The sequence below is a fragment of the Phyllobates terribilis genome, unplaced genomic scaffold, assembly GCF_046119375.1.
Source record: "Phyllobates terribilis strain yellow unplaced genomic scaffold, ASM4611937v1 Scaffold_11__3_contigs__length_659146591, whole genome shotgun sequence".
In the NCBI taxonomy this organism is placed as follows: domain Eukaryota; kingdom Metazoa; phylum Chordata; class Amphibia; order Anura; family Dendrobatidae; genus Phyllobates; species Phyllobates terribilis.
This window is the reverse complement of record NW_027362771.1, coordinates 533,306,160-533,325,385: the sequence shown is the minus strand read 5'-3', so window position 1 is coordinate 533,325,385 and position 19,226 is coordinate 533,306,160. Positions and strand designations below refer to the sequence as shown.

Here is a 19,226-nt window from a genome sequence, read left to right as displayed (position 1 = left end):
ACAGTGCTCAAATGACATGGGAACAGCATGGAGAAGACCCCTGGAAGCATTTCTGACTACTAGGTCACTGCTGTCAACAACGTTGTCAGAGGTATTACGCCACTTTTACGGACTTTTTGCATTGCTTTCAACCAAGACAAATGCATTCACCAGGAAATTTCAATTTAACATTTTACAACCTTATCTGGCCATGTGGTGTGTGACACATTATCAGACACATGTATACTGTGCTGAAAAGTATGCCTAAAAGTGCCTCACTGCCTAAAAGTGTGCCCATCATAAGTGATCCTTGGCGCATGCGAAGATGCCTCCGGCCATGAACCTCTAGACTTGCAACAATCACCATCCACGTCCTTGTCCCACTGCAGCGTTCAGTTGTCCCTACCCCATTCCTTGGAATGCAAGCACAAGTATGCAGCCAGCCACCCACTCACAGGCCGCAACACTAAACTGCCAGATTTCTGGGCAGCTTTTTGCACTTGAAATATGGCCTTTTAAGCTGGTGGAGGCGGAAGCTTTTCACAACCTTGCACTTACTGGGAAGGACCGCCTAACTACAAACACGTGGACAGGTGAATGTGGCCAGGGACAGTACGGAGCCAGTCCACAACTTGTTTTGCTGACAGTTGTATTTAGCTTGGTGAAAGGACTGGCATAGAGGGAAACCCTATCTACCCTGCATGTCATTTCTCACAGGAAGTCCAGTAATGCAGCTTGTTGCAGAAGCAATGGCAGCCTGTCCAACATCAACTCGCCCTTGTCGGTGGTGCTTTGACACACACACATCTTTCTTTGCGCATTTAATTTCTTGAATACAGAGTTAGACAATGGCCTGATCTGTAATGCAGTTTGAGAAATAACATGCATAAGAATGGCCGATCCACATTGAAAAAGCAGCCATAGAGTGTCCGGGAACCTTCCCCCACACTTTTCTTAGCCATGGCTGCTTTTCGGCAGGGTTGGACGGGCCCATCAGAGAACCGGAGACTCCTCCGGCGGGCCCTGGCTTCTCCTTCAGGAGAGTTCATAGTCCCGAGGTGAGGCCATGATGATGATAGAGGCCACCATCTGCTTAGTTTTCTGCTACTTGGAATGAAAGTGCAAGTATGCAGCCAGCCACCCACCCACAGAGTTCATGATTTCGCTAACTTTGCAGCTGCTATGGGGCTCTTGAGCAGGGGAGAAAGGTTAGCCCTCAGAATCAAATCCTCTGGTGGGCACAATGTTTTTCAATCTGAAACAGCTTCTCAGTGGGAGTTGTATTTCACCACAGCCATATTCTTTAGCTCGGTGAAAGGACTGGCATAGAGGGAAACCGAATCTACCCCAGCTGTCATTTCTCCGTCACCAGGTTCCGCCCATTGTCACACATGACCATGCCTGGCTGTATGTTCAGCGATGAGAGCCACAGATCAGGCTACTGTGTTACAGCTTTCAACAACCCTGCTGCGCTGGGCGGTTCGTCAATTAAGCATTAAGCATGTTATCTTCAGCACAGCCTGTTGCCGCTTGGCCAAGGCAGTGCTGCAGTGCTGTCTGCTTGTGACTGATGTGGTCATTTCGGAGATGGAGGAGGAGGTGCATGAGCTGAACAATGATTACATTGTTGTTAAATTGGTGACGCTGTTTTTTATACTAAAGAAAGATCCTATTGTTTTGTTACATTTTTTTTAAGACAAATGCATTCACCGGGAAATGTCATTTTAACATTTTACAACCTTATCTGGCAATGTGGTGTGTGACACATCATCAGACACATCCTGTTTTATTTATGATGGAGGGACTCTGAAAGTCATAAAGCCTATTTTATAGGGACATCAGATGGCCCTTACTATTCTTAAAAGGCCAGCAGTCGGCCCTAGCTATTGTTAGAGAGCCATCAGCCGGCAATGCTTTGTTGTTCCCATTATTAACAAGTGGGTCTCCTATACTGTTATTGCGTGTCCAGTGACTGTAAGGGCTGCCAAAAATTTGGACGCAACCCAATACCCCTTTGAAGAGACATAGATGAGGGTCTCAGTAAACAAAATGTTCCCATTATAAAGGAGCGGGTCTCTTATAGTGGTAATGCCCATGCTGTGACTGCAAGGGCTGCCAAAATGTGGGAAAAACCCCACTAAGAATTTAAAGACACATAGAGCAGGGCCACAGTAACAAGGTACGACATGTTCCCATTAGAAAGGAGAGGGTCTGCTATACAGTTATAGGGTATGCAGTGAGTACAACGGCTGACAATTTTAGGAAAAACCCCACTAAGAATTTAAAGACACATGGAGCAGGGCCACAGTAACAAGTACGACATGTTCCCATTAGAAAGGAGAGAGTCTGCTATACAGTTATAGGGTATGCAGTGAGTCCAACAGCTGAAAATTTTAGGAAAAACCCCACTAAGAATTTAAAGACACATAGAGCAGGGCCACAATAACAAGGTACGACATGTTCCCATTAGAAAGGAGAGGGTCTGCTATACAGTTATAGGGTATGCAGTGAGTCCAACGGCTGACCAATTTTAGTAAAAACACCACTAAGAATTTAAAGACACATGGAGCAGGGCCACAGTAACAAGTACGACATGTTCCCATTACAAAGGAGAGAGTCTGCTATACAGTTATAGGGTATGCAGTGAGTCCAATGGCTGACCAATTTTAGGAAAAACCCCACTAAGAATTTAAAGACACACAGAGCAGGGCCACAGTAACAAGGTACGACATGTTCCCATTAGAAAGGAGAGAGTCTGCTATACAGTTATTGGGTATGCAGTGAGTCCAATGGCTGACCAATTTTAGGAAAAACCCCACTAAGAATTTAAAGACACACAGAGCAGGGCCACAGTAACAAGGTACGACATGTTCCCATTAGAAAGGAGAGAGTCTGCTATACAGTTATAGGGTATGCAGTGAGTCCAATGGCTGACCAATTTTAGGAAAAACCCCACTAAGAATTTAAAGACACACAGAGCAGGGCCACAGTAACGACAAATTCCCATTAGAAAGGAGAGAGTCTCCCATCGTGTTGGCCTATGCAGTGAATGCAAGGGCTGCCAAAAATTTGGAGGCACTTCAATGCCCCTTGGAAGAGACGTGGAGGAGAGCCTCATAAAAAATGTTCCCATTAGAAAGGAGGGGCCTCCTATACTTGTAATGCCCATGCACTAAGTGTATGGGCTGACAAAAATGTACCCCTGGGAGGTATACATGAACATACTGTATAAAAAAAAATTTTTACGGGCATCATAAACACCCTTTAAAAAAATTAGGTGGGTGTTGCATCACGGACCACGGTCACCCTGGTGATATGGTGGTGGAGGATGAGGAGAAGGAGGAGGACAAGAGCAAATAGCCAAAATCAGGAAGCGTATACCCATGTGTGGGTGTGAAAAGGTGCATGGGAATACACCTCCCAAGAAAAGACATTGGAGTTTATGTTGCGCTGCTATCATTCGGTGGTGTTGAGAAGTCTGGATCAATCCAGCCTTAGTTCATTTTTATAAGAGTCAGCCTGTCAGCATTTTCAGTTGACAGGCGGATGCGCTTATCAGTTATAATTCCACCAGCGGCACTAAAAACCCACTCTGATAAAACACTGGCGGCAGGGCAGGCCAGGACCTCCAAGGCATAGAGAGACAGTTCTTTCCACGTATCCAGCTTGGATACCCAATAATTATAAGGCACAGCGGAATCACGGAGGACGTTGGTACGGTCGGCAAGGTACTCCCTCAGCATCTTCCCAAACTTTGCACTCCTTGTGAGAGTACCCCGCGCCTCAGGGCCTGTCCGATGGGAGAGTCTGAGAAAACTCTCCCAGAACTTTGACAGTGTTCCCCTGCCTCTGCTAGATTGAAGTTGTGTCTCTCTCGCCTGTACTCCTTGGTTGTCCAACGAAGTGTGCCCTCTGCCACCAGCGTTTTCAGATGGGAACTTTTTTAATAGTTCAGCAACAAGGGCCTTCTGGTACAGCTCCATTTTTGTAGACCTGTCCGCCTCAGGAATAAGAGATATAAAGTTCTCCTTGTAGCATGGGTCTAGAAGTGTCACAAACCAGTAATGACTGTCACCCAAAATTTTGAGAACGCGAGGGTCATGGGAAAGGCAGCGTAACATAAACTCGGCCATGCGTGCCAGACTACTAACAGGCAAGACTTCTGTGCCTTCCGTGCCCTCACCAAGAGGATGACTGACCATGCTGTCCTCCTCCTCCTCCTCCTCTCTGTCCTCTGGCCATCCACGCTGAACAGACGGTATGACAGCTGTGCAGGTAGTACCGTCTATAATGCATGAAACTAGCTCCTGTCCTTCCTCCTCCTCCTCCTCTTCCTCATTGTCACCCAATCCACATTGGGATGAGATGAGGCTTGGCTGTGTGTAATCACCCTGTATGATTCCTTGCTCTATCTCATCGAGCTTCGCCTGCAATGCATCCTCTTTGTGAGCAGAGAGCGTTTCAGAAGACAGAGAAGCGGGATGGTGACGCTAATTATGGTGGAGTCCTCAAAGTTTTGGAGGATGGTACATATGTCTGACATCCATGTCCACTCCTGAGGTCTTATGTGCGGAGTCTGAACTGAATACCGACAGCCTTATTGATGCTGGTACTCAACAACTGCCCTCTTCTGCTCACAAATCCTTCCCAACATCTGCAGTGTAGAGTTCCAACGCGTGGGGACATCACACACCAGTCTGTGAGCCGCAAGCTGCAAACGTTGCTGAAGTACTGCGAGGGCGGTGGAAGCTGTAGCTGACTTTCTAAAATGGGCACACAGGTGGCGTACTTTAACAAGCAGATCCGGCAGCTCCGGGTAGGATTTGAAAAACCGCTGAACCACGAGGTTAAGCACATGGGCCAGGCATGGTACGTGTGTGAGCTTGCCTCACCTCAGAGCCGCCACCAGGTTCCGGCCATTGTCACACACGACCATGCCTGGCTGTAGGTTCAGCGGTGTGAGCCACAAATCTGCCTGCTCTTTCAGAGCTGTCCACAACTCTTCAGCATTGTACGGTTTGTCACCTAAGCATATTAGCTTCAGCACAGCCTGTTGCCGCTTGGCCGAGGCAGTGATGCAGAGCTTCCAGCTTGTGCCATCAGGTTTCGGAATTCTTCCGTCTCCACAAGCCTAAAAGGCAACATTTTGAGTGCAAGCAGTCGTGAAATGTAGAATTTAGTAGTGTGGCCTGTGGGGCGTTGTCTGCATATTTGCGCTTGCGTTCCAAGGACTGGGGTATGGATAACTGAACGCTGTGCTGGGACAAGGACATGGACGTGCTTCCTGATGCTGCTACTTGAGAGTGTGCAAAGACAGGTGCAGGGCAGGAGGCATCTTTGCATGCACCATGGACAGGGGATTGGCTTGCATGCACAACAGCGGAAGAAGCAATGGTGCCACCCGCCTACACTGTTCCTGGACCCTGGGGTTCGGCCCACAAAGTCGGGTGCTTTGCTGCCATGTTCCTGATCATGCTGGTGGTGGTCAGGCTGGTCGTTTTGCCACCCCTGCTGATGCTGGCCTGGCAGGTGGTGCAAATGGCCTTTTTGGGGTTATCGGCAGAGTCTTTAAAAAACAACCAGACTCGGGAAGACCTAAGAGTTGTACTGGCAACTTCCTTTGTGTTGGTGTTACGGGGAACGGTTGCCTGCCTTCTGTCTGCGGCCACCACACTGCTTCTTCCTGCCTGTTGGGGTGCTCTGCCTCCCTCCCCCTGTGTGCTGCTGTCCTTGCTCTGCATGTCCTCCTGCCAGGTTGGGTCAGTTACTATATCATCCACCACCTCGTCTTCCAGTTCCGCACCCTGGTCCTCCTCCTGACTTTCTGGCAATTGTGTCTCATCATCGTCCACCTCTTGTGACACTTTCCCACCATTGCCTTCATGTGACCATGGCTGCTCAAATATTTGGGCATCGCTACACGCAATCTCCTCTTGACCCGCTTTAAGTGGACCGGGCGAGAGGCCCGAATCTATAAATGGAAAAGTGAACAGCTCTTCAGAGTGTCCAAGTGTGGGTTCAGTTGTCTCTGAGTACTCGGCATGGTGGAAGGAAGGAGGATCAGGGTGAGGAATATGCGGTCCAGACTCACGGCTACTGAGACTTGACTGTGTGGAAGACAGGGTGGTGGTGGTGGCGGCGGCTAAGTGACTGGAAGCATTATCCGCTATCCAACCAACAACCTTTTGACACTGCTCTGGGTTCAATAGTGGTGTGTTGCGGTCCCCTAGAAATTGGGACAGGAAGGTCAGGCGAGAAGATGTGGGTGTTTGTTGTGGCACAATTTCGGCTTGCCCACGGCCTTGTCCTCAGCCTCTGCATGCACCATTACCATCACGTCCAGTTCCCCGTCCCTTGCCACGTGCCTTGCCCATTTTAAATGGAGGACAGTATCTTCCACGCTCACTACAAATGACTGAGTTTGGAGCAAATTTATATGTGATCCGTGTGACGGAGAAAACAGAGTTTTAAATACCTGGCCTGTAGGTAACTATTTTGAACAGCAATCTGGTGTCAATTGCTTCACTGACACACTGAAATTTTTTTTTAATGGAGGCCAGAAATGGCAGTATTTTCTGAAAACGTATATGTGATCCGTGTGATGGAGAAAACACAGTTTTAAATACCTGGCCTGTAGGTAACTGTTTTGAACAGCAAACCAGAGTCAAAAACTTTGCTGACACACTGAAAAAAAAATTTAATGGAGGCCAGAAATGGCAGTATTTTCTGAAAACGTATTTGTGATCCGTGTGACGGAGAAAACACAGTTTTAAATAGATGGATTTTTAGCGCTGTAATATGGAAAGGACCTGGCTGTATTCTGCAGTGCCAACAAGCAAATGGCGCAGAAAAACCGTGTTCTCTGGATTGCTTTTTAAGCAAATAATGAGGATTAAGATGCTAAAAAAATTATTCCTGGCCCCTGAGACCTGGGCCTTTGTATAGAAATATCTAACAGCAGCAGAAGGCAGAACTGGAATGGAGTCTCTTGTGCTATATGCACTGCAGTCTGCTATATACACCGCCTGTCTATATACTTTGCCTGACTGATATCTCTGCAGATGGATTAGTCCTCAGAAGGACTGTTTGTTAAGATGGATATGTGTAATGTACGGTTTTTCTCCCTACACTACCTAATACACAAGAAAATCTCTCCCTAGCTCAGCAGCAGCTCTCCCTACACTGTCTGATCCGGAGTGACTGTGACGAGCATGGCGGCGCCAGGTCTGATATAGACCTGATGACGCTGTGCGGCCAGCCAATCACTGTAATGCCTGTAACGGGTCTGGGAGGCGGAACCTCTGAGCTACTATACAAGGGGGCGGTCCTTGTAAGGGAGCGGGTGGCGACCAGGCAGGCAGTCACAGCAGGTGACCGGGACAGTCTCTAGAAGAACGGGCAGGAGGTCACGGCAAGTGACCGGGGCAGTCTCTGGATAAACGGGCAGATGGTCACGGCAAGTGACCGGGGCAGTCTCTAGAAGAACGGGCAGGAGGTCACGGCAAGTGACCGGGGCAGTCTCTGGATAAACGGGCAGATGGTCACGGCAAGTGATCGGGGCAGTCTCTGGGTGAACGGGCAGATGGTCACGGCAAGTGACCGGGGCAGTCTCTGGGTAAAGGGTTGGTACGACCTGTGGCGGCTGATGGTAGACGTGAGCTCCCAGGTGAGCAGGCGAGAGTCTCTGGATAAACGGGTGGTCACAGCATGTGACGGCGGAGCCTCCAGGAAGACCAACAGACAGGCGGCAGATGAGCGCTCCCAGGTGAGCGGGCAGAAGTCTCTGGACAGGCGGGTGGTCACAGCACGTGACGGCAGAGCCTCCAGGTAGGCTAGCAGACAGGCAGCAGATGAGCGCTCCCAGGTGAGCGGGCAGGAGTCACTGGACAGGCAGGTGGTCACAGCACGTGACGGCAGAGCCTCCAGGTAGGCTAGCAGGCAGGTAGCAGGAGTGCGCTCCCAGGTGAGCGGGCAAGCTGGTCCATAGACAGACTGACAGGAGTAGTAAGGCAGACCGTCGGACCTCAGGCTAGCAGGCAGGTAGCAGGAAATCAGGCAGGAATTAGACAGCAGACTGGCAGGAATCTGGCAGGTATCTGGCAGGTAACTGGCAACGGGACCTGAGGGCTGAAGCAGAGTAGTGAACAGTGCTACAACATTGCTCGGGCACCTCCATTTTGGAGGAGGTGCCTTTTATATGGGAGGTCCTCCGGCAATAGGCCGGGGACTCCTTAGGACGGCGCGCGCGGTCCCTTTAAGAGAGGGGGAGTGCGCGCGCGCCCTAAGCACACTGCCGGGGAAGGAGCGCGTGCCGGAAGCAGCGGGGAGAGCAGCGCTGGAGGACGCCGCGCCAGGAGCGGGGAGGTGAGAGGGACGGCGTCTCTGCCTAGAACGGGGCAGAGACGCCGATGCTACAGTACCCCCCCCTTTAGGCCCCCTCTTTTTTTGAGAAATTTCTCAAGGAGAAGCGGGGCGTTGATGTTCTCCCTGGGTTCCCAAGTTCTCTCCTCAGGACCAAACCCCCTCCAATCTACCAGAAAAAAGGTCTTTCCTCTTACCCTCTTGGAGGCCAGAATACTCTCTACCTCAAAGACGTCATCAGCGGAAACCGGAGCAGGAGGGGCACCTGGATTATTGGAAAAAGAGTTAAAGACAACGGGTTTGAGGAGAGACACATGGAAGGAGTTAGGAATCCGTAAGGTGGTCGGGAGTTTCAGTTTGTAGGCCACCGGATTTATTTGCCTGAGGATTTCGAATGGGCCGATGAAGCGAGGACCTAACTTGTAGGAGGGTATCTTGAGCCGCACATGTTTGGAGGAGAGCCAAACCTTGTCTCCCGGACGGAATTGAGGCGGATCCAGACGTCTCTTATCAGCATATCTCTTCATCCGCTCGGAGGACAGAAGAAGTGCGGATCTAGTACTTTCCCAAATGGTAGAAAACTCGCTGACAAGAGACTGCGCGGCAGGGTTGTCCACAGAGGCGGAGACGGGAAACGGAATCCGGGGGTGCTGGCCAAAGACAACAAAGAACGGGGATTTGGAAGAGGACTCGCTCTCGTGGTTATTGTAAGAGAACTCGGCCCAAGGGAGGAGGTCCACCCAATCAGAATGGTGGGCATTAACAAAGTGCCGGAGATAGCTGGTAAGGATCTGATTGATCCGCTCCACTTGACCATTGGACTGAGGGTGGTAAGCGGAGGAGAAGTCCAGGGTGACGTCCAGCAGTTTACATGTGGCTCTCCAGAAGTGCGAGGTGAACTGAACTCCTCGATCCGACACGATGTGGAGGGGTAGGCCATGAAGACGGAAGATATGGCGGATAAAGTCCTTAGCCAGCTCAGGTGCAGATGGAAGACCAGGCAGGGGAATGAAGTGGGCCATTTTAGAAAAGCGGTCAGCGACCACCCAAATGACAGTACACCCGGCAGAGACAGGAAGATCGGTAATGAAGTCCATAGCGATGTGTTGCCATGGGGCAACAGGTATGGGAAGCGGCAGGAGATGACCAGCTGGTAAGTGTCTGGGAACCTTGTTGCGGCCACAAGATGAACATGCAGAGACGAAGTCTACCACATCCTTACGCAGGGTAGACCACCAGTAATGCCGGGAAATGAGTAGGAAGGTCTTTTTTTGGCCGGCATGGCCAGCAAGTTTAGAAGAATGACCCCAGTGAAGAATCTTCTCACGGTCAGGAGGCGCCAAGAACGTCTTGCCGGGTGGAAGACGAGTCAAATCCAGGGGGGCCACATTCATCACCTTGGAGGGGTCGATAATGTGCATAGGCTCCTCCTCTTGGTCGGAGGACAGGAAGGATCGGGACAAGGCATCAGCTTTGACATTCTTGTCCGCCGGGCGGAAATGAAGGATGAAATCGAAGCGGGCAAAAAACTAAGACCACCGGGCCTGACGTGGATTAAGTCTCTGGGCATTTTGGAGATATGCCAAGTTTTTGTGATCCGTGTAGATGATCACCGGGTATAGAGCCCCTTCAAGCAGGTAACGCCACTCCTCCAGCGCCAATTTAACGGCTAACAGTTCTCGGTCTCCAATGGAGTAATTGCGCTCAGAGGAGGAGAAGATTTTAGAGAAGAAGCCGCAGGTTACCATTCTCCCGGAAGAAGACTTTTGGGTGAGCACCGCTCCGGCTCCAGAGGAGGAAGCATCAACTTCCAGGTAGAACTGTTTGTTGCAGTCCGGACGGTGCAGCACAGGGGCAGAGGAGAAGGCTTGCTTCAGGGAAAGGAAGGCCTCCTCAGCTTCGGGTGGCCATACCTTGGGATTTGCTCCCTTATGGGTGAGCGCAGATATGGGCGCAGTCCGAGACGAGAAGTGAGGAATGAAGAGACGATAGTAATTAGCGAAGCCCAGGAATCGCTGTATCGCCTTCAAGCCCTCCGGCCGGGGCCACTTTAGGACAGCAGAGAGCTTCTCGGGATCCATTCGCAAACCCGTCTGGGAGATAACGTAGCCCAGAAATGGAAGAGAGGTCTGCTCAAAAAGGCACTTCTCGTATTTAGCATAGAGGTGGTTCTGCCTGAGCCTCAGCAGGACCTGACGAACATCCCTCCGGTGTGAGGGAAGATCCGGAGAGAAGACCAAGATATCGTCCAGGTATACCACCACGCAGGAGTAAAGAAGGTCACGGAAGATGTCGTTGACCAGTTCTTGGAAGACGGCGGGAGCATTGCAGAGACCGAAGGGCATCACACGGTACTCATAGTGTCCGTCACGGGTATTAAATGCCGTTTTCCACTCGTCTCCCTGACGGATACGGACCAGGTTATACGCTCCACGTAGATCCAGCTTGGAAAAGATCCTGGCGCCTTTAAGGCGATCAAATAACTCGGAGATGAGCGGAAGGGGGTATTTATTTTTAACCGTGATCTGATTGAGTCCTCTATAGTCAATACAGAGGCGTAGCGAGCCATCTTTTTTTTTGACAAAGAAGAATCCGGCTCCAGCCGGGGAAGTAGACTTCCGGATGAATCCCCTGGCCAGATTCTCCTCTATATACTCAGACATGGCCCGGGTTTCGGCCGCAGACAACGGATAAATACGCCCACGGGGTGGAGTGGCGCCAGGAGCAAGGTCAATCGGGCAATCATATGGCCTATGAGGTGGCAATGTCTCTGCTTCCTTCTTACCAAAGACGTCAGCATAGGTCCAGTAAGGAGCCGGAAGACCGGGTAAGTTAGCTGGGGTAGGTGGAGGACGAACCGGACGAACCGGAACCAGGCAGGTCTTATGGCAGTCCGGCCCCACCGGAGTACTTCACCGGAATGCCAGTTCAACACGGGTTCGTGTGTTTGGAGCCAAGGTAGACCTAGCAATAGGGAGTGGGAGAGTCCGGGCAACACATGGAAGGAGATTACCTCAGAGTGCAGCATTCCCACCTGCAGGGTTATGGGTTCCGTGGCGAGCAGGATGGTCACCGGAAGGAGTCTTCCATCCACTGAGGCGACCGACAAGGGTTCAACCAGAGACTTGGTGGGAATACGGTATTTCTCAACCAGGGACTGGGAGATGAGGTTTCCAGCGGATCCAGAATCCAGGTGGGCGAGTTCAAAGTGACGGGTCTCTCCCCAGGAGATAGATACAGACAAGGTCAGGGTTGGAGAGGATTTATTTTTGTCTAGGGCGACCTCTCCGAGCGGTCCTAGACACTGGAGTTTCCCGGCCTCTCCGGGCAGGAACGAATCAAGTGCTCCTTACTGCCACAATAGAAGCAGCTCCCCTCGGCTCGGCGAGACTCCTGGCGAGATTTGACCATCTTGGTCTGGTCGACCTGCATGGGCTCGGGTGAGTGTGCCCGGGGAGTGACAGAAGAGGAGATAGGTTTCTGGAAAGTAGGAGCTAGGCGGGGAAACCTTCTCTCTTGGGTGGTCTCTTTGGTGCGTTCTTGAAACCGGATGTTAATCCGGGTAGCCAACGACACCAGGACATCCAGGGTGGTAGGAATATCCCGACCGGCGAGCTCATCTTTAATCCGACCGGAAAGGCCCTCCCAGAAGACGGACACCAGGGCCTCATTATCCCAGGCAAGCTCAGAAGCGAGGGTGCGGAACCGTATGGCATATTGGCCCACGGTGAGACTCCCTTGACGGAGACGTAGCAAAGAGGAGGCAGATGAGGTTTTTCGTCCCGGTTCATCGAAGACTCTCCGGAAAGCAATGAGGAAAGACGACAGGTCGGACACCAGGGGATCCCCTCTCTCCCACAGGGGGTTAAGCCATGCCAGTGCCTCCCCAGTGAGATGGGACATGATGAATGCCACTTTGGCCCGGTCGGAGATAAACTGGTGAGTCAAGAGTTCAAAGTGCAGGGTGCACTGGTTTATGAAGCCCCGAGCTTGAGCGGGGTCCCCTCCGAAGCGAGGAGGTGCAGACAGCCGGGGTCCGAGACAGGATGCCATGGTATTGGTGGGCAACGGTGCTGCCGGGGCGCGAGTCGTTACACTAGCGGTGGTTGCTGGTGGAGCAGACAGTGTGTCCAGGCGGGAGTTGACATTCCGCAGGTGGTTCAGGATGGACTCCTGCTGGGATCTCTGACGGGAGAGTTCATGGTATAGGTCAGAGAGCGAGGGAGCTTGGGTGCCACCGGGTTCCATGGCCCGAGCAAACTGTAACGGGTCTGGGAGGCGGAACCTCTGAGCTACTATACAAGGGGGCGGTCCTTGTAAGGGAGCGGGTGGCGACCAGGCAGGCAGTCACAGCAGGTGACCGGGACAGTCTCTAGAAGAACGGGCAGGAGGTCACGGCAAGTGACCGGGGCAGTCTCTGGATAAACTGGCAGATGGTCACGGCAAGTGACCGGGGCAGTCTCTAGAAGAACGGCAGGAGGTCACGGCAAGTGACCGGGGCAGTCTCTGGATAAACGGGCAGATGGTCACGGCAAGTGACCGGGGCAGTCTCTGGGTGAACGGGCAGATGGTCACGGCAAGTGACCGGGGCAGTCTCTGGGTAAAGGGTTGGTACGACCTGTGGCGGCTGATGGTAGACGTGAGCTCCCAGGTGAGCAGGCGAGAGTCTCTGGATAAACGGGTGGTCACAGCATGTGACGGCGGAGCCTCCAGGAAGACCAACAGACAGGCGGCAGATGAGCGCTCCCAGGTGTGCGGGCAGAAGTCTCTGGACAGGCGGGTGGTCACAGCACGTGACGGCAGAGCCTCCAGGTAGGCTAGCAGACAGGCAGCAGATGAGCGCTCCCAGGTGAGCGGGCAGGAGTCACTGGACAGGCAGGTGGTCACAGCACGTGACGGCAGAGCCTCCAGGTAGGCTAGCAGGCAGGTAGCAGGAGTGCGCTCCCAGGTGAGCGGGCAAGCTGGTCCATAGACAGACTGACAGGAGTAGTAAGGCAGACCTTCGGACCTCAGGCTAGCAGGCAGGTAGCAGGAAATCAGGCAGGAATTAGACAGCAGACTGGCAGGAATCTGGCAGGTATCTGGCAGGTAACTGGCAACGGGACCTGAGGGCTGAAGCAGAGTAGTGAACAGTGCTACAACATTGCTCGGGCACCTCCATTTTGGAGGAGGTGCCTTTTATATGGGAGGTCCTCCGGCAATAGGCCGGGGACTCCTTAGGACGGCGCGCGCGGTCCCTTTAAGAGAGGGGGAGCGCGCGCGCCCTAAGCACACTGCCGGGGAAGGAGCGCGTGCCGGAAGCAGCGGGGAGAGCAGCGCTGGAGGACGCCGCGCCAGGAGTGGGGAGGTGAGAGGGACGGCATCTCTGCCTAGAACGGGGCAGAGACGCCGATGCTACAATGCCCACAACCAACACGGCTACGGTATTACAGTGCATGGCAGGCAATCCCTTCATGTTCATTGGCTCTCTAAAGAGCGCCAAACATGCAGGGAGGGGACCCCAGTTCCCGCCCGAGCAACCCCGCAAATACTCGCCGAGCTTGTCAAGCACCATGATTCTCGGGCGAGTACCGAGTAGTGGCGAGCACGTTCGCTCATCACTAATAACAACCAATATGGCTACAATTGTAACTCTCATCTGGCTTGTCACTCTGTTTTCCTGTGTTCCTCGATGACATATCTGTGGCACCCCAGGGGTCTGGTCTCCACAGTAATAGCAATGTTATGTCTGAGAGCAGGTGGGAGGTCTCTTGGTCAGGAATCCTATGCATGCCACACCTCCTGCCCAGTCCTGGGAGGGGAAGAACTTCCCCTATATAAAACTGGGGCTGAGGCAGGGTTAGAGAGAAGAGAAGAAGAGAAGTCCCAGACAGAGACATAGTCTGGTCTGGAGAGGAGCAGCTTAGGAAAGAAAGATCAGGAGCTCAGTGGGAGCAGTGCTAAAAGGAATCAGGGGCTGGCAGCTGAAGAGCTCGCCCTGATTGAAGAGTTACCACCGGACCCGGAGTCCGAGGCTGTGGGGATTAACCCAGACCCAGCAGCAGAAACCGCCCGGCAGGGGATTTCAGGTCCTCTGGCCAAGAAACCCGAAGGCACGGTCACACGCGTGGGACCAGCACCGCCGTCGTGGAGCGGAAGCCACTAGAAGGCCCCGAGTCACCGGCCATACGGGTGAGCACCACACGGTACACTCAGGGACGTGGGCTACCTTTACCCGCCTCTAGCAAGGAAGCCAGAAGAGTACAATTAGTTGGGGAGGCCTACAACTCCGCCTGGCCAAGGGGGATCCCATCTGCCCAAGGACTGACCAGGCCCCGACCGCTAGCCAGTACTCCGGGAGGGTCTTTCTTTGTCACCAGTAAAGACCCTGAACTACACCGCATCGTCTCTGAGTGGTTCCTACTACCCCCATCATCCACGTCGGCTGCCCTGAGGCCATACCCCTCCCGTTGGGGGTTATACCATCCACGCTGCACCATCCTTCCACCGGCCTCAGCGGTCTGCCCTGCAGCGGCAGCTCCATAGCTGCATTCAACGGGTGGCGTAGTCGTCCTACATCTACTGCTAATATACCGCCACTTAGTCTGACACCCTGGGCACGGACCGGGTCACCGCCACAAGGACTACTACCCCTATCCAGATCCGGCTCCGGGTATCCCTTGAACATGGCCCAGGGGGCGCGTCATATCCTCCTATACCGTGGAACTGGCCTAAAATCTGTGCCAAAACTTGCCACTAAATCCTTGTGTGTTACCTACGGATTTAGATGTTGATGCAGAATTTTACCGCATATTTATCTCATTGCATTGGAATGAAATAAATCTGTAGAAATAATCAGCAGCGTTTCTGCAAGTATAGGGATATGCTGCAGAGTCAGAAAATTGGCAGCATGCCTACAATCCATGGAGGTTTTTACAATGTGAGTGAATGAGTCTCCACTGCTGCACCTGGTGCCTGGTACTGTCTGCAGCGCTGACGTAACACTGACAGTGCTGCAGCCAATAATTGAGCTCAGCAGTTCTGCCCAAGCGGTTCTGCCGATGGGCTCAGTTATTGGCTGCAGCACTGTCAATGTGACGTCAGCGCTGCAGACAGTACCAGGCACCAGGTGCAGCGGTGGGGACTCAGCGCTACACTTGGGGAAGGTCTTTTTAATACAAACTGCAGAAGGCGGACAGGGTTTTTCAGAAACTGGAAAACCCCTTTAAGACCCCCATCTAAATTAGATAAAGGTTGGCCAATCCCGCCGATTTTGGCAGAATCAGCTGACTATCTAATGAGCATGGGGACCTCTCAACTGTACCCCGACAGATTATGTCAGGAGACATATGTATTGATCAGTTAGGAAACAACCCTTAGATAAGCCATTGCCAAATGATTCTGGCAGCTGCTTTCTCATAAGGAACATAGAAGCCAAGCCTTCTTGTGTATCGTGGAGAAATAGCTGCCAGTCATACAATCATTTGTTTGACAGCTAACTGATGTCTATGGCCAGCGTTACATTACTTTATACTTTTTTGCTAAATTTTTGGGTAGATTTTGCAACCAAAATTTTAGCGAAAAATTAATGATGTGTGATTTCACCCTCACATGCCCACAAAACATATTGTTGCACACTTGACTTTCAGAATTCAGGACACTATAGGCATATTTAACCAATGTCCCAGAAACAGAAAAAGTAGGCAAGGAAAAGTCTTAAAAGTAAAAGAAACACCCACAGCATCCCAGACTTATTACCTGTCAACGCAGAGGGCAGTAATAATGCCCACACCGGTGATTTGATTGTTCAAGTCCAAGGCGGTCACAGCGCGACACAGGATATCTCCAAAGACCCATCCTCTATCATGGAGCAGCTGATGGATAAGTAATGGCATGCCAAGTAAAGAGAGGAGGTCAGCCAACGCCAGGTTCACCACATACAGGTCGGATACCAAGGTGTGCCTACAGCTGAGAAGTACGGCCAAGACCAGTCCATTGCACAAGACTCCACAACCACAGATCATTCCATAGACTACTCCCCACCCAGGACCACGTAGGGACAAAACACCAGAGGCGGGGGGCAGAGTCGTTGGCATCAGAGGCAGGGATGGTGTCATGCTGCTACAGTGGTGTGAACAGGGGTCAAGACGTGGATGTTGGAGATTGTCCTGCTCCCTCTTAGATTGTCATAGTCCATCCCATAGGGGAGATTTGAAGAGATGGTCCTTCACTGTAATAATTCTTAATATCTTTTAAGTCCAGTTTGGCCGAAATGTTATAAGGATACATACATACAGAGCGAACCCCTCATTCTCACACATCCCACTATTTACTCTTCATATTCTTGGTGTGAGCTGATTCACTTGTATCCGTCTCCTTTTCACCATTTCTCACTTTTTCCTCCAGTGTGACAGACCGAAAGCTGAAATATAAAAGGATAGAAGGTTAGTTAATCACCTCCCTCCCACACACGGATCAGTCACCTGTAGGACTCTGTGCCAGCAGTGGCTACGTACAATCCAGTCCAGTATATATAATATACCCCATATACATGCACTGCCACCCTATATAAGCCCACAGCCAGCTCTACAGCACCGCATACATCCTATAACTCCGGGCACTGCACCTGCACTGCATTAACAAATGCCATTCACTCTGCAGCACAGAAATATGCTGATATATATAGTATGCCTCTCGCAAGCCATCCGTACAGAGCCTGGAGGGAGCACAAGGCACAATATGTCTATGGCATCCACACGTATCATATCACTCCACATTTTACAATGCAGCACTTGCCATACACACATTATACCCACACATTTACTACCCCAATCAATACCATATAGAAATCCATAGATGACGTCTCTGTGCCAGCCGCTTACCTCCCCCAGCTGTGTCTGAGAGCTGGTGTATGTCTGTGCCTGCATGGAAGTATGTGACACCCAGACTAGATCCCTGCTACCATTACCTGGGACTTGTTGCTTGGAAGTGCATGAAAAATAACAAGAAATGAGAAGGCTGCTAGGTAAGGACTGGACATATTAATCTACTTAAATCTGTCCCTGAGTGTTTTTCCCCTCCCTCTATTAATAAAGCCAGGTCTCTTTCCTGCCTTTTCTACAGCTGCTCTCTTGTATTCTGCTCATTGTCTTATGTCTCTCCTCCCCCTGCTTTCCAGTTGTACTTGTCCATTTTCTGCTTCCGATCACTTCTGCTGCCCCCTCTGTATAGACCGACTCACGTTGCCTCTTTCATTCCCTCCCTTTATTTTTCCTTTTAGTCATCCTCTCCACCCTCATTCATTTCCTCCTTCGTTCTCATATTCTGTCACCCCTCCACTCTCTCCATTAGTGTCTCATTATTGCGCTCTCATCCAGCACTCTCATTGTTATAGTACTCTTTATTCAATCCCTCCTCTCTTTTCGAGGCTCTTATTCTTTCTTTTTCAGTTTTTTGCCTTCATATTTGTATTATTCCGCTTTTTCCGTCTCCTTTCTATTTACCCTCTTCTACTCCTCGCCCACCTTAACCCGTCTCTTTTTCCCAGTTTATCTCTTTCTTTCTCTTTGCAGTTATCTATACTCTACATTTCATTTCCATGTTCTCTATTTTTACCTCCTACCCATTACATATCCTTTTCCTTTCTTCTTTTCTACTCCTCTCCCTCGCTCTTGTTCTTTCTTCTGGTTAACCCTTATTTTTCTCTGCTTTGCTTCTCATCTTACCCCAATTAGCTTCCCAGATTATTCTAGAAATATGTTTTCTTGGAATATGAACAAATGAGTCGGTCTAGAAAGGTATTATAATCTGGTCCAGATCAGTTCACTAGTACTTTCGTACACACTAGTTATAGTGCTTGTACATTGCTTTTACGCCACTTTTTTATGTTCTTTTATTGTTCTGTCCTTCTATCTTTCTCACTTTGCAATTTTTCTTATATTTTTTACTTATTTGCCTTAATACCCCCCTTACTCTTTCCATTCTTAATTTGCCTCATTAGCGTCTCTGTCCATCTTTTTCCATCTTCTCTTCCATCCCTTACCTCCTGCTTTCCTTCTCCTGCTCTTCATCTTTGCTCCTCTCTCAATCTTTTTCTATTCTCTTCTACTCCCTACTTCCTATTTCTTTATGCTGGAGAAACCTACGGTCTCCTTCCCCAGGCCAGTACCTAATAGATTGTAAGCCCATGAGCGCAGAGTCCTCTTCCTTCTGTACCAGTCTGGCACTGATAGTTTGTCTACTGTATTTTTCTGTGTATTTTATGTATGTAATCCATCTTCACATGTACAGCACCCTGGAATTAATGGTACTTTAAAAATAAATATCAGTAATAATTATAATTCCTTCTGTACTCCTTTTCTGCATCCTTTTCTCTCTTTTAGCTTCCATTCTGTCTGTAGGATCAACCCTCCTAAGCCGTCTATATGGGCATGCAGGACATACAAATCTGAATAAAATGATACCTTGATATCTGTGATCCGATGTCTTATTCTGGAGAAATCCACATTTTTCTTAAAATGCAAATGAGCTGTTAAGATCTACGGGCCGGACATAGATCTCCCTGAGAATCTACCTCCAAAGATTATTTTAAATGCAAGAGGATGTTACGAGTGTGAGACATGTAATGACTGATGGTCTCCTGATCTACATGTATTGTAGTCCTGCATGTATTATTGGAGGACGCCCAGCGTGTCTTATATACATTGGACTACATCAGGAGTGGGAACCTTTTTTCTCCCATGGGCCATTTGGATATTTATACCATCCTTTGGGGGTCGTACAAAATTATCATCTTGAAATCTATCATACTATATTTGATCAAAAATTAACTCACCTCTAATGTGATGGCTGGAGCTGCTTCTCTTTGGTGAGATGTGATGTTAGGTTGTATTGATGATGTTGCTACT

General features: G+C 50.5%; 1 protein-coding gene across 1 annotated transcript in view; it reads right to left on the bottom strand.

Moving 5' to 3' along the window:
- LOC141165287 (melanin-concentrating hormone receptor 1-like) overlaps positions 1 to 17,650 on the bottom strand; it is a 62,133-nt gene extending 44,483 nt beyond the window's left edge. Inside the window, exons 1-2 of the mRNA XM_073650881.1 lie at positions 17,202 to 17,650; positions 16,078 to 16,741 (exon numbers count right to left, since the gene is read on the bottom strand). Coding sequence (XP_073506982.1) covers positions 16,078 to 16,436 — 359 coding nt within the window. The 5' untranslated portion in view covers positions 16,437 to 16,741; positions 17,202 to 17,650. The remainder of the gene's footprint in view (positions 1 to 16,077; positions 16,742 to 17,201) is intronic.
- Positions 17,651 to 19,226: the final 1,576 nt, after the last annotated feature.